A 22284-nucleotide genomic window follows, 5' to 3' on the forward strand; every position below is an offset into this window, starting at 1 on the left:
AAAGTTTCATGTCCCAGGAAACCTCTCAGTCCTAGGCAGAATAGGGTGGTGGGTTAGATAGGGGCCACAGTCTGAGCCTGGGGACCCCAACCAAGGAAGATCCCACACAGCAGCCCAGGCAGAATGCACAGGGGCCACGGGGGGCAGGTTTGGCATCCCTGAGCCCCCCTCGCCCTCCCTCCTCAGGTGGCCATCATCGCAGGGAACTTTGAGCTCGCAGAGGTCATCAAGACCCACAAAGACTCGGATATTGGTGAGTTCTGCTCAACCCAGGTCCCTGTTGGATGTGGATTTGTGGGGGTTGTTGGGGCTCCCACAGGTACAGGGGTCAGTGGGGATGGTACAGGGGAGCCCTCCATACCCTGAACCTCTTCCTCCCAGCTCTACTTTGGTCAGTGGTCCTGAGGTGTGGGGACTGTGCTGAGGGAGGGGCCTGTGTAGAGTGGACAAAGGGTCTGAATAAGAGTCGAGAGTATGGTTAGGTTGGGGACACTGCTGGGTTTAGGGATGGATTTAGGTTGAGAGTGGGGTTGAAGTTAGGGTCAAGATTCTTCTCCTGTTAGGTCGTACAAAGGGCCAGCAGGGGACATGGGGCAGTGGATCTCAGTCATTGACCCTCAGTGTGTCATTGGTGCCTGGATTAAGAGGCAGTTTAAGTGGCCCATGGCGTGCTTCAATATGACAAGATCACGTAAAGAAAACAAAACACAGTGGTGGGGATGCGCTGAGTTCTGAACCAGTATGCCAAGGAGATCCCAGTATATGCCTGACTCATGGTCTCAGTAGGAAAACCAGGAGATGCCACCGGTGGCAGAAGTATGGGCAGAGCCATCACACTGGAGCCTCAGGGAGGTCCCCACCCACTCCCATGTGATGGGTGTGGAGCCGCTCTGGGACCTGTCCTTAGAATCCTGCCTGCTCTATCCTATGTGAAGTGGCTGGGGCTATGGGAGAGGGTAGGCCTCCCCTCTGGAAAGGCCACCCCTCCAGCTACCTGGCCACAGAGGGGCTCCCTTCTCAGCTCCCTTTGTCCTGGGTGGACCAGGTTTTCCCTCTCATGGTTCTCTGTGGAACACAGACTCCCAAGCTCCCCTTTTTGCGATGGGTGCAGTGTCCTCATTAAAAAAAAAAAAATTATATGTGACGTTGGACAGCAAAGGGCTAGGGTTGGCCTTGGTTCTATTGTGAGGTTACAGTCGGGGCTGGGGTTGAATTTGGGCTGGGGTTAAGATTAAGGTCAAATTCGTGTTTAAGAATTCTTCCTTCTGTAGTGTCTTCCCTGAAAAGACCTTCTCAAATGAGGCTTGGTTATGAGCCTGTCATGTCCCAGGCAGGCCAGGGGACCATGATGATGGACCAAGTCTCCAAGAGGGGAGGGGTGGACTCAGCAGCTGCAGAAGCTCAGTGCAGCGAGCATCAGTAGGCGCTTGTTGGAGAAACAGCTGGGCTGATGACGTGGTGGAGAATTTGGGTCCAGGTTCTGGTGGGGAGAGAACCCCGATGAGCTCTGAGGTTTGAATTAGGGACAAGAGACAGAGTGAGGGCTCAGTTATAGTCTGGCTGGGACTGGTAAGTGTTTTGGAGGTAGTTGTTAGCCTGGGAGAACCGTGGTTTGTGGACATGGGGACCCTTTCATATTCTCGTGATTGACCATGGGAGAGCTACTAAGTAAGGCCTCTGTGCCTCAGTTTTTCTTAAGTAAAATATGGTTATTTGCATACCCTTCCTATCTCTGACCTCCTGTGGGATTTGATTCTGTGTGTCTGGACTCTGGCAGGTGGCCTTGGTCCATCTGACTAGAGGGAGGGGGGTGTCTGGTCCTGACCAAGAGAGAGGAAGGCTCCAGCTGCCTCTCATTTTCCTGATGTGGACAGAGACGCTAGGGTCCCTAGGGTCACCGTTATTATGATTTACTGTCTGGCTGGCCCAGAGTGCGATCACCTGCTTTGCGTTGGGCACACTGTTGCTGAGCTGATGTACAGAGCAGGCAGCCATACCTGTTAGTCCCTGTGTGGGCACTGGCTTTGCTGGCCACGTACCCTAACCTGCTCAGGCATCACATGTATGCTCAAATGGCATAGCCGGATATCCTTGAGTTACAGGTAATATATCCATTAGTATTTACTATAAGCTTTGTTATCTTAGGCCACTCTCTCAACAACCCCTCACAAGTGATTATTATTAGTCTGTTTTTACAGAGTTGGTTAAGGGCAGAACCTGTCTTTGGACCTGGGCAATCCAGGGGTTTGTCCTTGTCACTCCTACTCCCTCTGCACACCTTCACTCCAAGGACACTCCCTCAGTGACACTCACAAGTGGCCATGTCTCACCCCAGCTTGGGGACCCTGGGTGGGTCTGCGTACAGAAGAGCTGGAGGGAGGCTCTGCCTATCCACCCTTTTTTTTCCTCAGGAAAGGAGCCCTAGTGGAGGGTCTGGTAGGCTGGGTCCTGTTACCCTTCAAGGGACGCGACACATTGAAGCCTATTGGCAGGCCTCTAGCCCTTAGACTGATAGGTCTGGGAGCAGTCACCTCTGCCTCCTCACCTCTGTCACCTCAGGCCAACTGAGAATCCACATTCTCCCCTCCATCTCTCCCATACATGCTTTCAAGGGCAGGTCTCACTGACTTGCTGTCCCATAGTGCCTGAGGGAAGATTCCTGCTATAGCCAGGAATCTCGTTAAATTTTTTTTTTTAATGTTTATGTACTTTGAGAGACAGACACAGAAGCGGAGAGGGGCAGAGAGAGAGAGGGAGACACAGAATCTGATGGTGGGGGGGGGGAGGAAGTGGGGGGCTCTGAGCCGTCAGCACGGAGTCTGACACGGGGACGCAGGGCTCAAACTCGTGAACTGAGATCATGACCTGAGCCGAAGTCTGACGCTCAACTGACTGAGCCACCCAGGCACCCCACCAGGGATCTTGTTAAATGTACATTTTGACTCATTGGGTCTGGGCGGAGCCTCAGAGTCTGCATTTCCAATGAGTTTCAGCTCTGAGGTGAGGCTGAGGGTTTGTTGCCCACACTTTGGTAACAGGAGTCTAGAACAGGGCTTGGCCAATGAGAACTTGCAAGCTAAATTCAGCCCACAGTCTGCTTTTTTGTTTGTTTGTTTTGTTTTTAAATTGAGGCTTTAAAATTGAGGATTTAAATTTCATTTAAAGTTGAATTCACACAACATAAAATTAATTATTTTAAGTGGAATTATTCAGTGGTATTTAATATGTTCACAGTGTTATACAACCAGATCTATTGAATTTCAAAACATTTTCATCACCCTGAAAAGGAAACCGAGTATACATTAATTATTCCACATTCTCTTCTCTTTTAGTCCCTGTCAACCTTTAACACACTCTCTGTCTTTACAGATTGACCTATTCTAGATATTTCATATAAATAGGATCATATAATATGTGACTCTTGGTTTTTGGCCTCTTTCACTTAGCTTGTTTTCAAGCTTCATCCATATTGTAGGATGTATCACTACTTCATTCTTTTTTATGGCTGAATAATATTCCATCATTTATATTTATAAAATTTTGTTAATCCATGCATCCTCCAGCAGGACACTTGGGTTGTTTGTACCTTTCAGCTATCATGAACATTGCTGCTGTGAACATGTGTGAAATATATTTGAATATCTGTTTTCAGTTATTTGGGGGTATAAAGTTAGGAGGGAATTGCTGGGCCATATGATAATTCTATATTTAACTTTTTGAGAGACTACCAAATTGTTTTTCATCATTTTACGTCCCTACCAGCAACATATGAGAATTCCAAAGTCTTCAAATCTTTGCTAACACTTGTAATCGTCAGGTTTTTTTTTTTTTTTTTTTTTAATTATGGCCACTCTAGTCAGTGTGAAGTGGTATCTCATTGTGGTTTTGATTTGCATTTCCCTAATGGCTAGTGATGTCGAGCATCTTTTCATGTGTTTATTAGCCATTTGTACATTTTCTTTGGAGACTTGTCAAGTCCTTTGCTTATTTTTTAATTGCTCACAGAACAAGTTAGGAAGTTTTCTTTCCTCTTCTAGTTTTTGGAAGAGTTTGAGAAGGATGGGTGTCAATACTTCTTTAAGTGTTTGGTAGAATTCACCAGTGAAGCTGTTTGATGCTGGAATTTTCTTTGTTGCAAGATTAGTGATTGTGGATCCATCTCCTTGCTTGCTATAGGTCTGTTTAGATTTTCTACTTCTTGAGTCAGTTTTGGTAATCTCTGTTTTTCTAGAAATACGTTCATCTCATCTAAGTTATTTAATTTGTTGACATACAATTGTTCATAGTATTCTTTTTTAATCCTTTTTAATTCTGTAAGATCGGTAGCAGTGCCACAGTTTCACTTCTGATTTTAGTTGATTGTGTCCCTCTTCTCTTTTTTCTCTATGCCAGTCTAGCTATAGGTTTGTCAGTGTTGTGGATATTTTCAAAGAAACAACTTTTGTTTTCATTGATTCTCTCTATATTTCTGTTCTCTTTTTCATTTATCTTTGTCTATCCTTATATTTCCTTCCTCTGCTAGATTTGGGTTTTGTTTGCTCCTCTTTTTCTAGTTCCTTAAGATGTGCACTTAGGTTATTGATTTGAGGCTTTTATCCTTTTTTTGATATAGATGTCCACAGCTATGAATTTCCTTGTTGGCACGGCTTTTGCTGCATCCCAAAAGTTTTGATGTTTTATGTTTTTGCTTTCATTTTCTCAGAGTGTTTTCTAACTCTGAGTTTTCTAAGAGTGTGTTGTTTAATTGTTACATATTTGTGAGTTTTTCCGTTTTTTTTTTTGTTGTTATTGTTTTTCTTGAATTCTAGCTTCATCCCATTGTGATTGGATAAGATACTTTATGTGATTTCAGTTGTTTAAAATTTATTTAGACTTGTTTTGTGGCCCAACATGTAGTCTGGAGAATGTTGCATGTGCACTTGAGAATAATGTATATTCTGCTCTTGTTTTCTGTAGTGTTCTAAACACATATCTGTTAGGTCTAATTGGTTCAAGTCTTCTATGTCCTTATTGATTGTCCTTACTGATAGATTGTTCTATATATTATTGAAAGTGGGGTGTTGAAAGTCTTAAATATTATTATAGAACTGTCTATTTCTCCAAATGTGTTAATGTTTATTTCATATGTTTTGATGCTCTGTTGTTTGGCACATATATGTTAATAATTGTTAATCTATTTGATGAATTGACACTCTTTTGTCTATATGCAATGTCCTCTGTCCTTGTAACACTTTTTATCTTTAAGTCTGTTTTGTCTGATATAAATGTAGCAACTTAGCTCACTTAGTTACTATTTACATGAACTATCTTCCTTTATCCTTTTACTTTAAACCTACTTGTGTCTTTGGATCCAAAGTGATTCTTTTGTAAAGATTGGATCATGTTTTTAAAAATCACCATCTGCTCTTTAAATAAAGTTTTATTGGAACTCAGCCACACCCATTTGCTTATATATTGTTTGTGGCTGTTTTTGTGCTAGAGTGGCAATGTTGAGTCCTTGGGACAGAGACTATATGGCTTGCAAAGTCTGAAATAGTTACTATCTGATTCTTTACAGAAGTTTGCCAACCCCTTGTCTAGAACATCTTTTACGGTTTTCCTTGTTAGAGTCACCTATAGATGGTCCAGTATAGCAGTAGTGTAGTGAGATTTATCATATGTGGCCTGTTCTGTCTCTGCTGAAGCCTGCGAAATGGGCAGTTCCAAGAGCAGGTCTGAGCACACTCAGGACCTCGTTTGGCTGACAGGAAGAACAGGCTTCTACCGCTGAAGCTGGAGTTAGAAGCAGTTTGGGATGTGATCCCTAATGGTAGCTTCAGTCATAGGCTGGCCAACTGCCCTGGCTGCCCAGGACTGAGGCAGTTCCTGGGACATAGGATTTTAGTTTTAAAATCTGGAAAGCAAACCAGGGTGTTGGTCACCCTATCTGGTTGCCCAGAGTCTCATCTGTGCCCCCCACCCCCCCCACTCCAGTACCATTCAGGGAAACCCCCAGTTATGCAAAGCGGCGGCGGTTGGCTGGCCCCAGTGGCCTGGCCTCCCCTCGGCCCCTGCAGCGCTCAGCCAGTGACATCAACCTGAAGGGTGAGGTGCAGCCGGCAGCTTCTCCTGGACCTTCTCTGCGAAGCCTCCCCCATCAGCTGCTGCTCCAGCGGCTGCAGGAGGAGAAAGACCGGGATCGGGATGGTGACCAAGAGAATGACATCGGCCCCACAGCAGGCAGGGGCAGCCAGAGCAAGATCAGGTAGGAGGGGTGTGGGAGGCCCTGGCAGGGTCTGGGTGGGTGGGGTGCTGGGACCCAAGCAGGAGGAACCGGCATGGAGAGGCCTAGTGGTGCCTGGCACCTCTACAGTGATGGGCTGAGGCTTGGGGTGGGGGGCTTGCAGGCCCCCAGATGGGCCTCCCTGATGGGAAGCGGAAGAAGGTGAGGCCCTGTCCACGCTGATCTGGTTGGATCTGGACTTGCTCCGAACAGAGCTCAGGGAACATGTTGGAAGGAGAGGGTTTGGCCAGCTCTGTGCTTTACAAAGTTTCTTGCAGTGCTAGGAGGGCAAAGGCTGAGATGAGGCAGGGCTGGGTGGTGTGGGGTTAGGGGTCAGGGAATGGAGTTTTATCTCCATGAGGGCTTGAAGCCTATGAGTGACCCCTAACCCTGTCTCCAGGGGGGAGTCTTTGTCTTTCCCCCACCCCTCCAGCCCTATATAACCACAAGACTCTGCTTCTACTCTTTGCCCCTTACCGTTAGCACTGGGACCCTGAGAAGCAGGGATATGCGGGGTGGGGTGGTGGTGGGGGTTTTGGCATCTCTGGCACTTAGAGGAAGAAGCCTGGGCTGAAGCCCCACTGGCTTTGGTGGGCACTGGCTCTATAGATGGACAGTTGTAGACCTGGCATCAGTTGACTGGGTGACAGCTAACCACTCCATGCTTAGGTTTCTCATCGGTAAGGTAGAACTAATTCCACACAGTGGTTTCCTTTGGGAAGCCTTCCAGAACCTGGGCAGGTGATGGGTCCTTCCTGGGATCCCCTGGCCCACAGCACCGTCCAGCCACTGCTGGTTAAGGCATCTCTCTTCCCAGCACTTCGAGGGCAGGAGCCGTCCTCTTACAGCTTCCCCAGAGCCAGTCACATAGGAGGTGCTCAGGAGACACTGTTCAATGAGTTACATAAACAGCACTTTGTTTTCAAGATGACAGCTGGGCTGAGCAGCATATGTGTATCATCTCACTTCACCTTGGCCATACGTGAGGCTCTGCTCTATTATTATTTTACAGATGAGGGTCCTGATGCTCAGATGGGGTAAGTGACTTGTCTAAAGTCACAGAACTAGGAAGCGACATAACCGGGCGGGCCCCAGGTAGACCTGGTTCCCAAAGTTTCTAAGCCTGAGTGTTCAGCACAGGGCTTGGGGTGCAGCATGAGCTGATAGAAGCCATTTCTTCCTCTGCCTTTGTCCCTGCTCATGCAGCTGTGACCTGTGATGTCTCCTCTCTTTCCGTGTCTCTGCCCAGACTCCAAGGCTGTCTGTCCTGCTCCAAATCACCTTAATTCTCCCCTGAAGCTTTTGCATGTCCCATGGATTTCTTAAGGGTAGGATGGCCCAGTGCGAAAGGAACGAACTTTGGGATATTTCGGTTTTCCAGAAACAAGGAGCTATAGATGCCCTGCTTTCATTTATCTTTTTGTATATTCGTTTATCCTTTCAGCAAGCGTAGAGCTGAGACCTGCTCTTTATGGGGCTCTAGCTCACTGTTCTGTGGGGATGGCAGGGTTATTATTATTTTTCTACAAACACTTAGTAGGTGCCTGGAGTGGTAGGAGCAAATAGCAGGGAGCCCTAAAGGTGTCAGAAGGACACTGGCAACTGGGGCCCGGGCCTAAGAAGCAGTTAGCTGGGCAGTGATTCAGGTAAGGGGGCCTCTTGGTGAGTGGCCAGGAGGGGGCTGAGGAAGTTTGGTGCACGACGGGAGGGAGAAAACCTCATGGGAAGAGATGGCCTTTGGTGAAAGGAGAGAGGATGGCATTTGAGCTGCGGGCTGGGGTGGAGAGGTGATGTAGAGGGATGCCTTGTCTTGGGTTTTCCCTCCCCCCAAACCAGCACCCCCTCTTGGTGGAGCCTGGCAAGGAGCCCTTAGCCCCCTGCAATGTGTGACAGAGAACCCCGCCCCCCCAGCATCCCAGAGCAGGACAGAGAAAATTGGGGCTGTAGCTGAGTGACAGTGACTTAATAGCTGGGAGCATGAGTGGGATTAGAATGAAGTGCTGGGAACAGCATCATGAGTAGCCCAGAGGAAGAAAAGGTCCCTAACCATGGGACTGGAGTGTAGCTGACTCTCACATCCCAGAGAGCCGGGCTATTGCCTGAGAATGTGGACCCGGGCTGCCTAGGTACTAGGGAGCCAGTGCAGGCTTCTTAGCAGCGGGAAGGTGGAGGGCCGAGGCCTCAGGCTCCGTGCCCAGGTCGGGGGAGCTGTCCGGGGAAGGTGGTCAGCATGGAGTGGGCATGGGCATCAGAGGCCGGTATTGCGGGGGAGAGGACACGGGTCTGGGGGAGGATTTGGGCGCCCGGCACGTGGCAGGGGCCAGGAGGAGGAGAAGGCCAAGGCCTGGGCAGGCGGGCTGGGGGCGGGCCGCTGGGGGAGCCGCCCCCCCAACCCCTCCCCAGCTCCCACCCGGCTCTGCCCACCGCGTCCCCCGCCTTCCTCAGCCGACCCCTCCTCCGCCCCCTCCGTGCGCTGCAGTGCCCCTCGCCCCGTGGCCTCTCCCGCCGCGGGGGCCGCGGCGGCGAGGCGGCCGCTGGAGGGGAGGGAGGAGGGCCGGCCGCCGCCGCCGCCGCCCGCAGAGGGAGGAGCCGGGCCGCGGAGGAGGCGGGGCGCGAGGAGCGGCCGCGGCATGGAGCGAGCCCGGCGCGCCCGGGAGCGCAGCCCCGCGGCCCCGGAGCCCTGAGCGGGCGCGGCTCGTGCGCTGGCGGGAGCGGGCCGGGCGCGGCGGCGCGGCCCATGGAGCGGCCCCGGGCCGGGCCCCCGGCGGGCGGGCGGGCGGCGGCGGGCGGCGGGCGGCGGGCGCTGCGGCGGCGGCTGCGGTGAGGCCGGCGGCGGGGCCGGGCCGCGCGCCATGGAGGCCCCGGGCGCCGGCTTCGCGTGCCCGCTGCCCCCCGGCATCGCGTCCGTCACCTACGTGTTCGTCTACAGCCCGAGCGGGCCCGGCGGCCCCGGCGGCCCCGGCCCCGCGCCCGGCCCCGGCCCGGCGCCCCCCGCGCCCCCCGCGCCGCCGCCCCGGGGCCCGAAGCGGAAACTTTACAGCGCCGTCCCCGGCCGCAAGTTCATCGCCGTGAAGGCGCACAGCCCGCAGGGCGAGGGCGAGATCCCGCTGCACCGCGGCGAGGCCGTGAAGGGTGAGGGGGGCGCGGGGGGCGGGGTCGCGGGGCGCGCGGGAGGAGGGCCGGGGGCGCCACTCCCGGGTGCGTGGTTGGGGTCCTCCGCGATCGTGGAGGGGCTGATGCCATTTTCGGGGTCTGTGTCATGGGGGGGGGGTGTCTCTGGAACTCTGAGCCGCTGTGGTCATTATGGGATGCACCTGCCACTGGGGATTCCTTGTGTCACCGTGAAGGGCTCTGTGTCAGGGAGGGGTGCCTGCCTTTACGGGAGGGGGGGGTCCTGTCATGCGGGTCCCTCTCCGTCCTCTGTCACTGTGGGTTCCCTGTTGTCACCATGGAGGTTCCTCTCGTCATGGGGGTGTTTCTGTGTCATGATGGAGGTTGGTGTCATTGGGGTTCTGTGTATTTGAAGGACCCTATCCCATCAGGGACCTTCCTCGAATATGGGATTCCTGTGTCACTTCTGGGACTTATTCATTGGAAATCCTTGTGATAGGTGGGGACCCTGTCCCATGGTGGGGGATATGTGTGACAGTTATGTGGGTGTCTGTGTATTATGAAGGTTTCTGTCACTGACGCTTCCTGTGTTTTGGGGAGATCCTGTGCCATGACAAGCTCCTCTCATCATGGGGGCCTCTGTCATTACTGGGGTCCTATCCTTGTGGGTGCTGTATGTCCAGGGAGCCTGGGAAGGAAACAGTTGTGAGGTCGGCCCTCCTTTGGTCCATCATGTGGCCTAACCCTTGGTCGCAGCACAATGACCCTGAGTTTTTGGCAGTGACCTTTGGGGTGGGCGACAGAGCAAGGATGGGGGTTGGTTCAAGGAGTAGGAAGAGAAGGGTCAGCCGAGAGGACAGGAGCAGGATTGTGGCCCCTGCCTCTGCTTCCTGTCCCCCCTCGAGTGTGTCCATCTGTGTGTCTCTCTGTCCCCCACATGCCTGTCCTGTGCTGTGTCCATCTGTTCCTTTCTGTCTTCTGTGTGACTCTCAAAATCTTCCCAGGGAAAAATCCAGGAGGATGAAGGGGAGGAAGGGAACAGAAGGGGAGAAAGGGTGAAGGAGGGGTGTGTGGGAAGGGTCAGGGTAAGCAGAGCCTGAGCCTGAGGTGGTGGTGGGTGAGGTGGGTTCCTGAGTGTCCTGCTCTACGCTGACACCCTATCTGGCTTCTGTCCCTCCAGTGCTCAGCATTGGGGAGGGCGGTTTCTGGGAGGGGACCGTGAAAGGCCGCACGGGCTGGTTCCCGGCCGACTGCGTGGAGGAGGTGCAGATGAGACAGTATGACACACGGCATGGTGAGTGACCCCCCCCCCCATCCCCTGGGTGGCTACTGAGGGGTACTGCCCCTTCTAGCTCCCCTGTGGTCTTGCTTGGAGTTAAACCCGTAGATATTCACAGAGAAAGGACTAGAGTAAACTCAAACACACATCCGAAGTGGACGCAAACTTGTGTACGTGACAGACACAGGGTGCAGACACCCTGTACGTACTTAGGAGCACATGTGCAGGGAGCTGGGCACTTTACAGCTGTAGAGACACACGTGACCTGCCCATAGGACACGTATTATGAATGTGCATCTGTATGTGATCCCACATGTGGCTCCCAGTGACTATAACCCCCCGCCAGACACACACACACACACACACACACACACACACACACACACACGTAGTCATCACAGAAATACTGGATGTTTGGGGTGTGAGATTCCTGTGTGGCTGGCAGATAAGTAAAGAGGTCAGTGTGAGAAAAGAGGCGTCTTTCCAAGGTGGACAGATTGTCCAAGTGGGCAGTGCAGGGAAGCCTGGGCCAGCCAAGAGGAAATGAGGCCAGTTGGGCCCGGAGGGGCTGTCGTGGGTGCCTTGGGGCCAGGATGGTCCGAGGGTAGCAGGTGGGGGACGGCTCCATCCTCGGCCTGCAGGGAGGCCATGAGGGCAAAGGCTGCGGTTCTTGAGGCTGGTGGACAGCTTTAGTCAGACCTTGCTGACTGCCTGGGCCTCCAGAAAGCACCCCTCTGGATGTTGGGATCTGAGGTGGTCCTGCCAGCAGAAAACAGTGGCTGTTCCTTCCATAGCTCCCAGGCCCCCGGACCCATGAGTGTTGTTTCTGCCTTAGAGAGTCAGTGGGAGAAGTGGTGGCCAGTGATTGTTACCAGTGTCGCGTCTAGACCAAGGGTGCATGCATCCCTCCCTCTGCACGTGAAGGGCTTGGGCCCAGGGTTGCTGTGCTCCGTTGCCCTGGGTTGTGAGTCTCTCAAGGGGACAGCCCCCCTCCTCCCCCAGCCGTGTGGCCTGGACTTCTGCTCTGTGTGGAGCATGGCAGAGTCCCACGGAGGCAGGGGTGCAGCTGCTGGCCTGTTCCTGAGCAGATGCCTTTAGTACTTTACTCAGCCATTCCCTATCTTGCCCTGACGGATCTCCTGGTGGCTGGGTGCCTATAAGGGACATGGCCCCCTGTTGTCTGCCTGTGGAGGGTCGTTGGGGCCGTGTGTCCAGGTGGGGAATGGTTTCAGAAGTTTGGGTTCTGGTGCCAACTTCATGGAGGAGGGTGGGGAAGAAAGGGCCTCTGGCCTGACAAGTAGGGACGGGGTCCTATGCGCCCCTGTGGGAGGACAGTGAAGACTCTGGTTTGAGAACTGTGTGGATCCAGAAGCTGATCTGAAGCTGGGAAGGGGTTGGGGAGGTCTGGACTGGAGCTGGGATTTGAGAAGAGCAAATGTTTGCTAGGTGTTTGATGTGTGCTGGGCCCTGTGTTGGGAGCGGGGTTGCAGAGGCCGGCTCTCTGCCTAGAGAGGAACAGGCACGCACAGCAGTTACAGCAGATATGCTGGCGCGCGGCTGTCATGATGTGAGTCCCGGGGGGCCCCCGGGGTTGCCCTGAAGGAGTTGGAGAGGAGCCGCGAAGGAAGCTGGGGGCCTGCTATGCGGTTGGTTAGCTGATGGGGCCGGGGGCCGGGCCTGCTGTTGCAGATCTCCGTGTGCTGGCATCTCGCATGCTCCTAGCAGCGTCTGGACGTGTGGCATAGTTTGAAGCACTTGTATAGATGAGAACTCACTTACTCATCCCAGCAGGTCTAAGAGGTGGAGGCTGTTGTTAGTTCATCTCGAGGAGGGCAGTGGGCTGCAGAGTCTGCTATACCTGTCATGCTTCAGGGCCTCTGAGTGACTGAACTCAAGTGTGTGCGCTGAGAGATGGGGGGGCTTTACTGGGCAGCGTGAGGCCGGTCAGGTGGCTGTGAGAGCAAGTGGAGGAACTTTCCAGTTTGCTGCCGCGTTGCAGGAGACTGGATCGTATTGTCTCGATTCTTCAGGTCGTTTAGGGTTGGGGTGAAGGCCCAGGCAGAGCAGAGTGAGAGGTGGAGAGGGCTAGGGTGGGCTGAGAATCCCGAAATGGGAGAGTGTAAGGAGTGACCTGGAGAAGGAGTTGTAGGCCTCCGGACAATTGCAGAGCTCCTAGACCAGGGTGGCTCTGGGGTTTGTCACCTGAAAGAGTCAAAAGGGACCTGAGTAGATGGGATCCTTTCATGGGTAGGCAGAGGGAGAGAGGCCTGTGGGGTCTGCCAGCTGGCAAGGCGTGGGAGTGACCTCTGTCCTCATCTGAAGACCAGCCACCAGCTGCTCTGATCTGGGACCCAAGTGCTGAGTTCTGCCGGAGGCCAGAGGGCAGCTCAGGAATGGGAGTCTGCTTCTAACAGGCCCAGCTTTCTTTCCAAAGACAGATCTGTTTCTGAGACTGGAGATTGGGACAGAGAAGGACTTACAGGCCAAAAAGGGGCCACTGCTGGGGGCCAGGCTGATGCCCAGGGTCATCAGAGAGTGTACCTCCCAGGCACCTGTCTGGGGCAGAAGGGGTAAAAGGAGCAGTTGCAGGCAGAGAGCTGAGAGCTGAGGTGAAGCCCTGTGTGCTCAGAGGGTCTGTAGGGCACCTGGAAAGCTCTGGCCAGCTCCTCCCTCCCCTCCCCTTCCTCCTTCCCTCCTCTCCCTCCATCCCTCCTTCCCTGTCTTTCCAGTACTTGGGGGGTCATGCTGTGTGTTTTCACTTGAGCTGGCTTTTACATGTCTGATTAATAAAACTGGAAGATGAATTTTTGTTATGTAATTAGGATAATTTGTTTGACAAAATCTAAAAAATGGAGGTTAATGAACTGTGCAGTTTGAGGGGGTCCTTCTGCAGGCAGGTACCATGAACGTTCCAACATTTTCAAACGTTGGGTCAATGTGAAGAAGGGTGTGATGGAGGCAAGAAGGGGTCTGATGCTCCCCCTCCACCAGCAGTGATGAGACTTGGCCTGCTCTGGCCTTGGAAACGGCAGGATGGTGTGTGCAGCCACATTACAGAGGGTCTTAGGACAGGCAGTGTGTGGGAAGAGGAGAGAAGGGAGCAGATGAGCTACTGGGTGGGTTAGGGTTAGGGTGACAGTTTACAAGCCATCAGAACCTAGAGGACCCTTCGAGGTAAATTTTTCTGCTCTACAAGGAGAGGCTTCAAAGGGGTCTGTTGACTTACTGGGAATTGTACTAGTGGCAGGATCCTGCAATTTGGACCAGTACTTTTCCTGACACCTGTGTCTTCTTATATTAACAGGAATTCTTTCTTTGTTCTATCCAGCCACTGTTCCATCTATTCTTATATTCATTTATCCCTTGACTCACTATCCTTTCTTGCCATCCGTCTACTCTTCTATCAACCCACCCAGCCAACCCCTCCTTGCATCCATTCATCTACCCACCCACAAACACACCCACCCAACCATCTATCCATCTATCGATCAATACATCGATCAATCCACCAATCCAGCTATCCCCTCTCTGTCGACCCACCCTGCCCACCTATCCATCCATTTACTCATCCACTACCGTTTGTTCCATCCATTCTCCCCGCACCAGCCCATTCTCTTTTCTCTCCATCCACTTAAATATCTATTTACCTTTGATCTGATCTATCCTTCTGCTTCTCTCTTGTTCCATCTATCCATCCATGTACTTATTCAGCCAGTTGTCCACCCATCTATTCTTCCAGTTAGCATTTGCATGGCCTGTTATATGCCAGCTGCTGTGCTAGGTGCTGGGATCACAGAAATAAATAAGAGGTGGTCCTTACCTATGAGGAGCTCACAATCAATTGTAGCTTCCCTCTCTGATCTCATTTCCCCTCTGTCTCTCTCTCTCTCTCTCTCTCTCTCACACTCACACTCACTCACTCACTCTCACTCCCTCTGCTCCAGCTGTATGGCTGCTCACTGTCCCTTGAACACCCAAACCCAGCCCTGCCATGTGGGTTTTGCCCTGCGTGCCCCTGCTCCCTGGAAGCCCTTTGCCCACAGAGTCTTCAGGCTGCTCCCTAACGTTCTGTGCCTCCCAACTATCCTTTCCTGATGAGCCATCATGTGACCACCCTAGAACTGCAGACTTTGTCTGTACCCCCACTTTGCTCCCTTCTCTCCTAACATTTGCCAGCAGTTGACATGTTAGGCATGCACCTGTTTCCTGTCTCTCTGTTCTCTCTCTTCCAATAGATTGTAAACTCCACAGGGTAGAGGCTTTGTTCTGTTCCCTACTATATTCTCAGAGCCTAAAACAAACAGTGCTTGGTACACAGTTGGAGCTCAATAAATACTTGTTGAATGAATGAATTAATCTTGAGAAATTCTAGAATGGTAGGGAATGGGAGAGGAGCTGTGGATGAAACGTGAGGTGGTGGTGGAGCCACGTTGGGAGCCCTCCAGGGTCCTGGAGAGCTGGAAGCCAGGAGGGCAGGAATGGGGGCTAGAGTGTAAGAGAATCTTAACTTATAGGCAGCTGGAGAAGAAAGCCTGGAGCACAGGGGCTGTGGCTGCAGATGTGGACTGGGGTCTGCACGCTTGCAGGAAATCAGCAAGGCCATGGCCATGGGCGGAGTAGCAGGTGGACAGCCGGCTAGCCCTGCAACAGCTGTGAGGGACTTAGAGATCAAGAGTACAGATGGGGGCAGGAATCTGTGGGATGCAGTGACATCAGCCCCACACCTGGACCTCCTGTGCACTCAGAGGCAGGCTCTGGAGGAAGGGACCTGGGAGACTGAGCATCGGTGGGCTCTCGTGAGAGTCTCAGTGAGGACACAACGCCACCTCCACGCCAGTGCGCGTTGCCTGCAGCATGACCCTTGCACGTGACCACAGTCATATGCACACACGCCTATATGAGCACGGCACTTACACGTGACTGCAAGTTACACACACACCTAGGCCTACACATGTACACAGCTTCTTTGCTCCTGGCTTTGGGGCTTGCTGACTCTTTCTGAAGATGGCCCAGCCTTGCCCCTGGCTGTGTGCAGCCACTCCGTAGAGAGATGGGCCAAAGCTCCTACCCTATTCTGGATCCTGACCCCTGGAAGCCAGGATTTCCAACATGGTCCCCTCAGCCTTCTTACCTTAGGACCTTTGGGCCCCTCACTTCCACGTGGGTACAACCAGGCCAGGGGTGTGTGTGTTGGCAGAGGCTGGTGACCAGCATGGTTGAGGGGCAGTTCAGGTCGGTTGGAGGATGTGGCCCTCCATCAGCTCCTGAAACTCCCCTCAGAAACACGGGAAGACCGGACGAAGCGCCTTTTCCGTCACTACACAGTGGGCTCCTATGACAGTCTCACTTCACACAGGTACAGGTGGGGGCCGGTGGGCAGGTGGGCAAGGGTAGGCATGCATGCGGCTGGGATATCAGGCGTGGAGGGAGGACCAGAGCTAGTTGAGGAGGCCTGTGGATGAAGGGGTCAGAGGAGGCGAGGTGGTCCCCAGCCCACCTCTGTCTTCTGCCTTCCTCCGTCAGCGCAAGGGTGACTTCTGGGGTGGGCCATGCCCGTGGGATCCTGTTTGGGGCATGTGTGGGGTCAGCCTGGCCAGCTGTACTCTCTGGCAGGGCTCTCCTCACCCCTCCCTGCTTTCCTCCACCAGCGATTACGTCATTGACGACAAGGTGGCTGTCCTACAGAAACGGGACCATGAGGGCTTTGGTTTTGTGCTCCGGGGGGCCAAAGGTAAGGAAGGGTAGACAGCACCGAGAGTGGGTGTGGGGCTGGCCGCCAGACTGCCAGCATGTGTCTTGTCTCTGCTCCTCCTCTCTGCTCTCCTCCCTGCCTCACCCCTGCCCTATCCTCTGCCCCTGACTCCCCCACTGCCTCCCTCGCTGCTAGTTCGGCTCCTGTCCCCCTGCCTTGCTTCTCTGCTCTGACTCTGTATCCTTGGTTTGGAATATCTCAGTACGAGGCAATCCCTTCCCCCCCTTGATTTCCAAGATCTCTGCTGGAGCATGTCTAAGGGAGGGGAGTCCTTTCTGGTGGGGCCGAGGGGGGCAGTTTCTTCCCTGGGTGGCACTGCCTGCTGCCCCCCCAGCCCCAGGACACCCTGACATGCTGCCTCAGTTGTCCTTTGTTCGGCGTGCGGAGCCACTTGTGGGAGGTTGCTATGTGGCAGCTGCCTCCACCTGGACCACGCAGGTGAAGCACCTTCCTAACTGCCCTCCCCCATTCCCAACCCCTCCCTCCCACCCCCACCCCCCCCCCCCCACCGCAGCAGAGACCCCCATCGAGGAGTTTACACCCACGCCGGCCTTCCCTGCGCTCCAGTATCTTGAGTCGGTGGATGTGGAGGGTGTGGCCTGGAGGGCCGGGCTGCGCACAGGAGACTTCCTCATCGAGGTGAGGCTTGTCCTTACCTGTGCAGCCAGGTGGGGTGCTGACCTCTGAGCCCCAAGGAGGACACACTTGGAACACCCCCACCACCCACCTGTCTGTCCCAGGTGAACGGGGTGAACGTGGTGAAGGTCGGGCACAAGCAGGTGGTGGCTCTGATCCGCCAGGGCGGGAACCGCCTCGTCATGAAGGTTGTGTCTGTGACGAGGAAGCCAGAAGAAGACGGGGCTCGGCGCAGAGGTGAGGGGCCGGGCTTCAGGCCTCTGTGCTCAGACCTTCCCCTCTGGCTCCTGACCTGAGACCTTTGACCTCAGGCTCACTTTCCTCTGCCCACGCCCTGACCCCAGACTGTGGAGGTCAGATGCCTAAACCTAGGTGAAATACCCACGTTCATGGCCTGGGTGGCTTCCCAATCCCTGATGTTAGCCCACCAACCCTGGCCCCCAGCCTCTGACCTCTGACCCCTGACCCCAGGGTGCCCCTCCTCAGATCCCCACCCCCTCCTTCCCGGCGTCCCCCCAGCCCCTGGCGTGGAAGAGCCCTCCTCCCGACACTGCCAGCAGCTGCCTGGAGGCCGGGGTTGCCATAGCAACTGTGAGGTTGACGCTGCCGCCGCTTTATTGTCGGAGGGAAGGGGGAGGCGGCACCTGAGGGAAGAGGAAAAGCGTCTTCTCCCCGCGACGTCGCGGCACAGCCTGGGCCCGGGAGGCTTTGCCAGCTTGGGCCGGCCCAGCCCAGATCCTGGCTCTGCTGCCCACACCCTGGTCCCCCGAGGGGCAGCGGCCTCCAGGGCCTGGGGTGGGGGGGCCCTGGAGCAGCAGGAGCCCAGCCTGCCGGGAGACCCCTCCCAGCCCCCACCTCATGGCTCTGGTGCCCCCTTGCTCAGCCCTCGGAGCCTACAGGGTGGGCATTCAGGTGGGAGCTGGCCAGCACCGTGACCCCCATTGGGGCCCTTGACCACCTACCTCCTGAGGCCCCAACTACCCCGGCCCCGCTGGGCCCTCAGCAACCCCCTGAGCTCCCAGCGCCATGAAGAAGTTTGCATCCAGCCGCAGCCTGAACAAGATCCTGGCGCAGTGCGACTCATCCTCACGGGAGTACGAGGAGATCCAGGCGGTGGAGCGCAAGTGGCACCTGCACCTGGCCACGCCGCGCTGCCTGCTGCTGGACAGGAGGTCCAAGGCCTCCCTCTTCTTTGCAGCCCCGCCGCCCCCCAAGAGGGCTCCCAGCACCACGCTGACCCTGCGCTCCAAGTCCATGACGGCTGAACTTGAGGAACTTGGTGAGCAGTGGGGGGTGGACAGCAGGCAGACAGTCCAGGGTGGGAGGCCAGGCAGAGTGAGCTGGGGCCAAAGCCAGGTAGAGACAGGGGAGCGGAAGGACAGACGGACGGATGTATGAATAGGTCAAAGATAAATGGGTGGGTGCTGGAGTGGTGGGGAGGGGTACAACACATGGATGGCATGAGGGCTGGATATAGATAGTGGGCCAACCGGGACTGATAGGGTGCAGGGCCTGGCCTCCCAGTGTGTTTGCATGCATGTGCACCTGCTGCCTCTGGCTCTGTGTACTTCCAGTCTGACTTCTCTCCTCCATTTCATCCAGGTGAGGGAAGAGCAGAAGTTAGGGGACCTAGGCTCTGCCGTGGCTCTGCTGACACTAGCTCTCTGATCTTTGTGCTTATTTTGCCCTCCTAACACCTGTTCACTCATCAGTTAAGCATGGGTTACAGCAAGCTGCTGACCTCATAGGGCTGTGTGAACATCACTAGTATGATGGTGGGACAGGCCCTCATAAGCTGCAAGAGGCAGATAAGAGTATGTCAGGGCTTTGGTATGGCATGTTGTGAGCACGATCCTGGGATGACCCCCAATAGCTTCGTTGTAGGGCATGTCTTGAAATATGTGACTGTTAATAGCCTCAGCATAGGCGTGTCCAGATATACATGACTGTGTCCTGACATATGTGGCAGTTAATAATGGGCATATCCCAGTATACATGGCCCAGTTCTAGTCCCAGACTTTTCTATGGCTCTAGCCATAGAAGGAATGCTGACTCTGGTCCTAGGCTGAGTTCTGAGATAGTCCTGTCTACAGGAAAGGCCCTGATCCTGGTTCTAGACTGATCCCCAACCTTGGCTTCAGGCTTTGTTCATTCCCAGCTATAGAAGGAACACTTACCTGTGTCTGAAAATTGTTCCTGATCTTACAAATAGAGTGACCCCTGACCTTGTCCTGGCCACAGGTTGAGCTACCCCCTCCTTTCAGGCAGACACTCTTGACTGCAGTGTCATTTAGTGTGGACTTCAGCCACCAAGATAGGTCAGGCTGACATGGTCATACTTTTCTTCCCCATAAATATTCTGAAGAAAGTAAAAGCCAAAAGGATATAGCCAACTCAAGACAAAGGAAATTTCCCAGACCTCAAGAATGAAAAGAGAAGTCAGTTAAGTGAAAGGAAGCTGATGATGCTTCCATAGTCCATGAGGGCTTGGGACAGTGTTATAGACCCTAATGGCAGGGGCTAGGGTTCTGTTGCTCCCACAAAGCCAAGAGATGAGGCTGTGGACCCAAGAGAAGTGGGAAAACTAGAAGCAAGCCCAGGAACCAGCATTAGCATCAGAAGAACTAGAAATCAAAGAATATGAAAGAGGCAAAATAAGGTGTTTAAATACAAAGTTTAAGGAAACTAACAGAACTCATAAGGAACAGGACAGTACAAAAAAAAAAAAAAAAACAAAACAGAAACAAAAACAAAAAAAACAAAAAACAAAAAACAAAACCAAAAAGAAAAAACCCAAAAACCAAAAACCAAAAGATGAATAAACAGATTTTAAAAGATCCCTAAAGAACTGTTATGGAAACAAAAGGTATAGTCACTGAGATTAAAAAATCCATGACTGGGATAAACAGTGTACTAGATTCAGCTGAAGAAAGAAACCGTGAATTAGAAGATAATTCTGAGGAAATTATCCCAAGTGCAGCACAGAAAGATAGGGATATGGAAAATATCCCTAGAGATAAGAGATGATGGAGAACAAATGAGAAAATCCCAGTCTAATGAGAGTCCCAGAGGGAAAGATTAAAATGAGGAAGAGGCAATATTTAAAGAGTACGTGGCTAAGAATATTCAGAAATTGAATAAGGACATGAAATTCCATTTTGAAGAAGTATAAACCCCAAGCAAGGAAATAACAAATCTACATCTAGAGCTGTCATAGTAAAACTTCACAACACCATAGACAAGAAAAATCTTAAATACCAGAGAAAGGAGCTGGATGACATAGAAAGGAACAATGGTTAGACTGACAGCAGACTTCTCGTCAGCAATAGTAGATGCTAGAAGACAATGGAACAATAACTAAAGTCTTGAATTAAAATGCCTTTCCACCTAGAATTCTGTCCCCAACTAAACCCACTCATTGAAGAGTGAGGCAGAGAAGCTGGCAGACTTTTGGCCCCAGGGTCACAAAGGTCCAAGACTAGTTATGGGGGAGCTGATCTGTCATACTGATTGAGAATGGAAACTGACTGACAAACCAGTACCCGTAGGCACCTGGGTCCGGCTGGACTCCAGACCAAGGCTTTGGTGGGTGGGTCCCAGGAGTCTCCTTCCAGAGGCTGTCACATAGCCATGATGAACTGCATGTTCAGAAGGGACCCTCCTAGTTCTGCATGAAGAGGTGCATAGGCAGCCTGAGATCTGTAATCCAGGGGCCAGGGGACTGAGCTCTGCGGAAACAGAAGAATTGCCTTCTGCTTTATGGGATGCTTCTGTCTAAAGAAGCTCCTTCCTCTCTGCTGTGATCCGGGGCCCTCCTGCTGCTGTGTGACAGGGTCGTTCCGTACACCCTTGTCTTTCAGAGGTGTTCTCTCTTGCTGCCTCAGGTCAGCATTGTTTCCACCATTTTTTTCCTGAGCAGAGTCTGGGGGAGGACAAAGGGACAGCTTAGCACAGAGCCTCCATGCACACTGCTGAGTGAGGGCGGGCTCACAGCTTATGTTGAAGCTGGACCTACACTCTATGTAGCTCCATTCAGAGAGGGAGAAGCTACTCCTGCCTCCAGAGGACAGCTGTCGGGGGAAACCAGACTGCTTGCTTACTTTCTGTAGGTTTGAGGAGGCCAGGCCAGCATCAGGGTTTCCCTGGGTACCTAAGGGGTCATCCCATGATTCAGTGTTTGTGCTTTTATAAGATAGAAATAAGACCTGTAGGCTCATTGGCAGCATAAACATGTCAGTTCTCTGTCACACTGTTAAGAACTGATAGAACCTGTTAGGATGCTGTGGTCTATTGAGAAGACGGCCTGAACACCTGGGAAGAAAGGAAAGTGTGAGGCCGCAGAAAAAGCAGGTGGCAAGGGTGGAGACTCACGCCCATATGGCTTCCTGCTCCTTGGTGGGTGTGGGGGAGAAGCAAGGTCATGCAGGAGGGAGAGGAGGTAAAGAGCATACTGTGGGGGATGGTAGTGTCAGTGTCCAGAAAATGAAGGCCCGAGGTGACTGGCGGAAATGGGGTTGAGAGGAAGAGGTTGGGGTAGGAGCCCTCCTCCTAAAGCAGGTGGTGGGAGGAGACGGAAGGGTGGGGCACTCCCAGTGCCCTTCGGCATGGTCAGTGGTCACCACATGTCCGTCTGCCTGAATCAATAATGAGCCGGCTGCACAGAGCAGTGGAGACTCAGGCCAGGGAGGGCCTTGGTGGGTCTAAACCTCTCCTATTTCTCTGCCTTCCTGTGAGAAATCTGGGGCTTTTGGGTCCCTTTTTCTTTCGTGATGGGAATGTTAGAGCAGGTGCCGTGCTTGAGTGTGATATCTGATCAGCCGTGGTCTGGCAAACACATTGACCTGCTCTTTGATACTGTACGGAATACTCAAGGGTGACCACTGCAACTGTTAGTGGCCTCTGAACTTTTTTTTTTGGGCGGGGGTTGCCTTTTTTCTGAACAAACATTTGATTGAACTGAGTATGATTAAGTTGTATGTGGACATCTCCACACGTGTGTGCATGCCTGTGTGTGCATAAGTGCAATTATGCATATGTGTGAGTGGAGGTGCATGGATGTGTATGTGTGTGTGCATGTGCATGTGTATGCATACACACAAGCATGTATACCTGCTTGTGGTTGTTTCCACCTTGAGTTTCAAGCTGGGTACCAACTTGGCATTTGGGCACATTTGCCACTTGGGGTCTGATAGGGAGGGTTAGGCCAGGGTTGTACAGGATCTGGGAGGTCCCGGTTGTTGGAAG

At 53.1% G+C, this 22284-nt stretch overlaps 1 protein-coding gene across 6 annotated transcripts in view; it reads left to right on the forward strand.

The window, feature by feature from the left end:
* The window catches only part of SHANK3 (SH3 and multiple ankyrin repeat domains 3), a 51289-nt gene that overhangs the window by 7828 nt on the left and 21177 nt on the right, over positions 1-22284 (forward strand). For all 6 annotated transcript variants that reach the window (XM_053199602.1, XM_053199601.1, XM_053199603.1 and 3 more), the window contains exons 10-18: positions 187-253; positions 5974-6244; positions 9192-9394; positions 10554-10667; positions 15933-16008; positions 16301-16383; positions 16919-17043; positions 17145-17277; positions 18239-18319. In XM_053199602.1, the coding sequence (XP_053055577.1) occupies positions 187-253; positions 5974-6244; positions 9192-9394; positions 10554-10667; positions 15933-16008; positions 16301-16383; positions 16919-17043; positions 17145-17277; positions 18239-18319 (1153 nt within the window). The remainder of the gene's footprint in view (positions 1-186; positions 254-5973; positions 6245-9191; positions 9395-10553; positions 10668-15932; positions 16009-16300; positions 16384-16918; positions 17044-17144; positions 17278-18238; positions 18320-22284) is intronic.

This window comes from Acinonyx jubatus, chromosome B4 (genome assembly GCF_027475565.1).
Source record: "Acinonyx jubatus isolate Ajub_Pintada_27869175 chromosome B4, VMU_Ajub_asm_v1.0, whole genome shotgun sequence".
Classification (NCBI taxonomy): Eukaryota; Metazoa; Chordata; class Mammalia; order Carnivora; family Felidae; genus Acinonyx; species Acinonyx jubatus.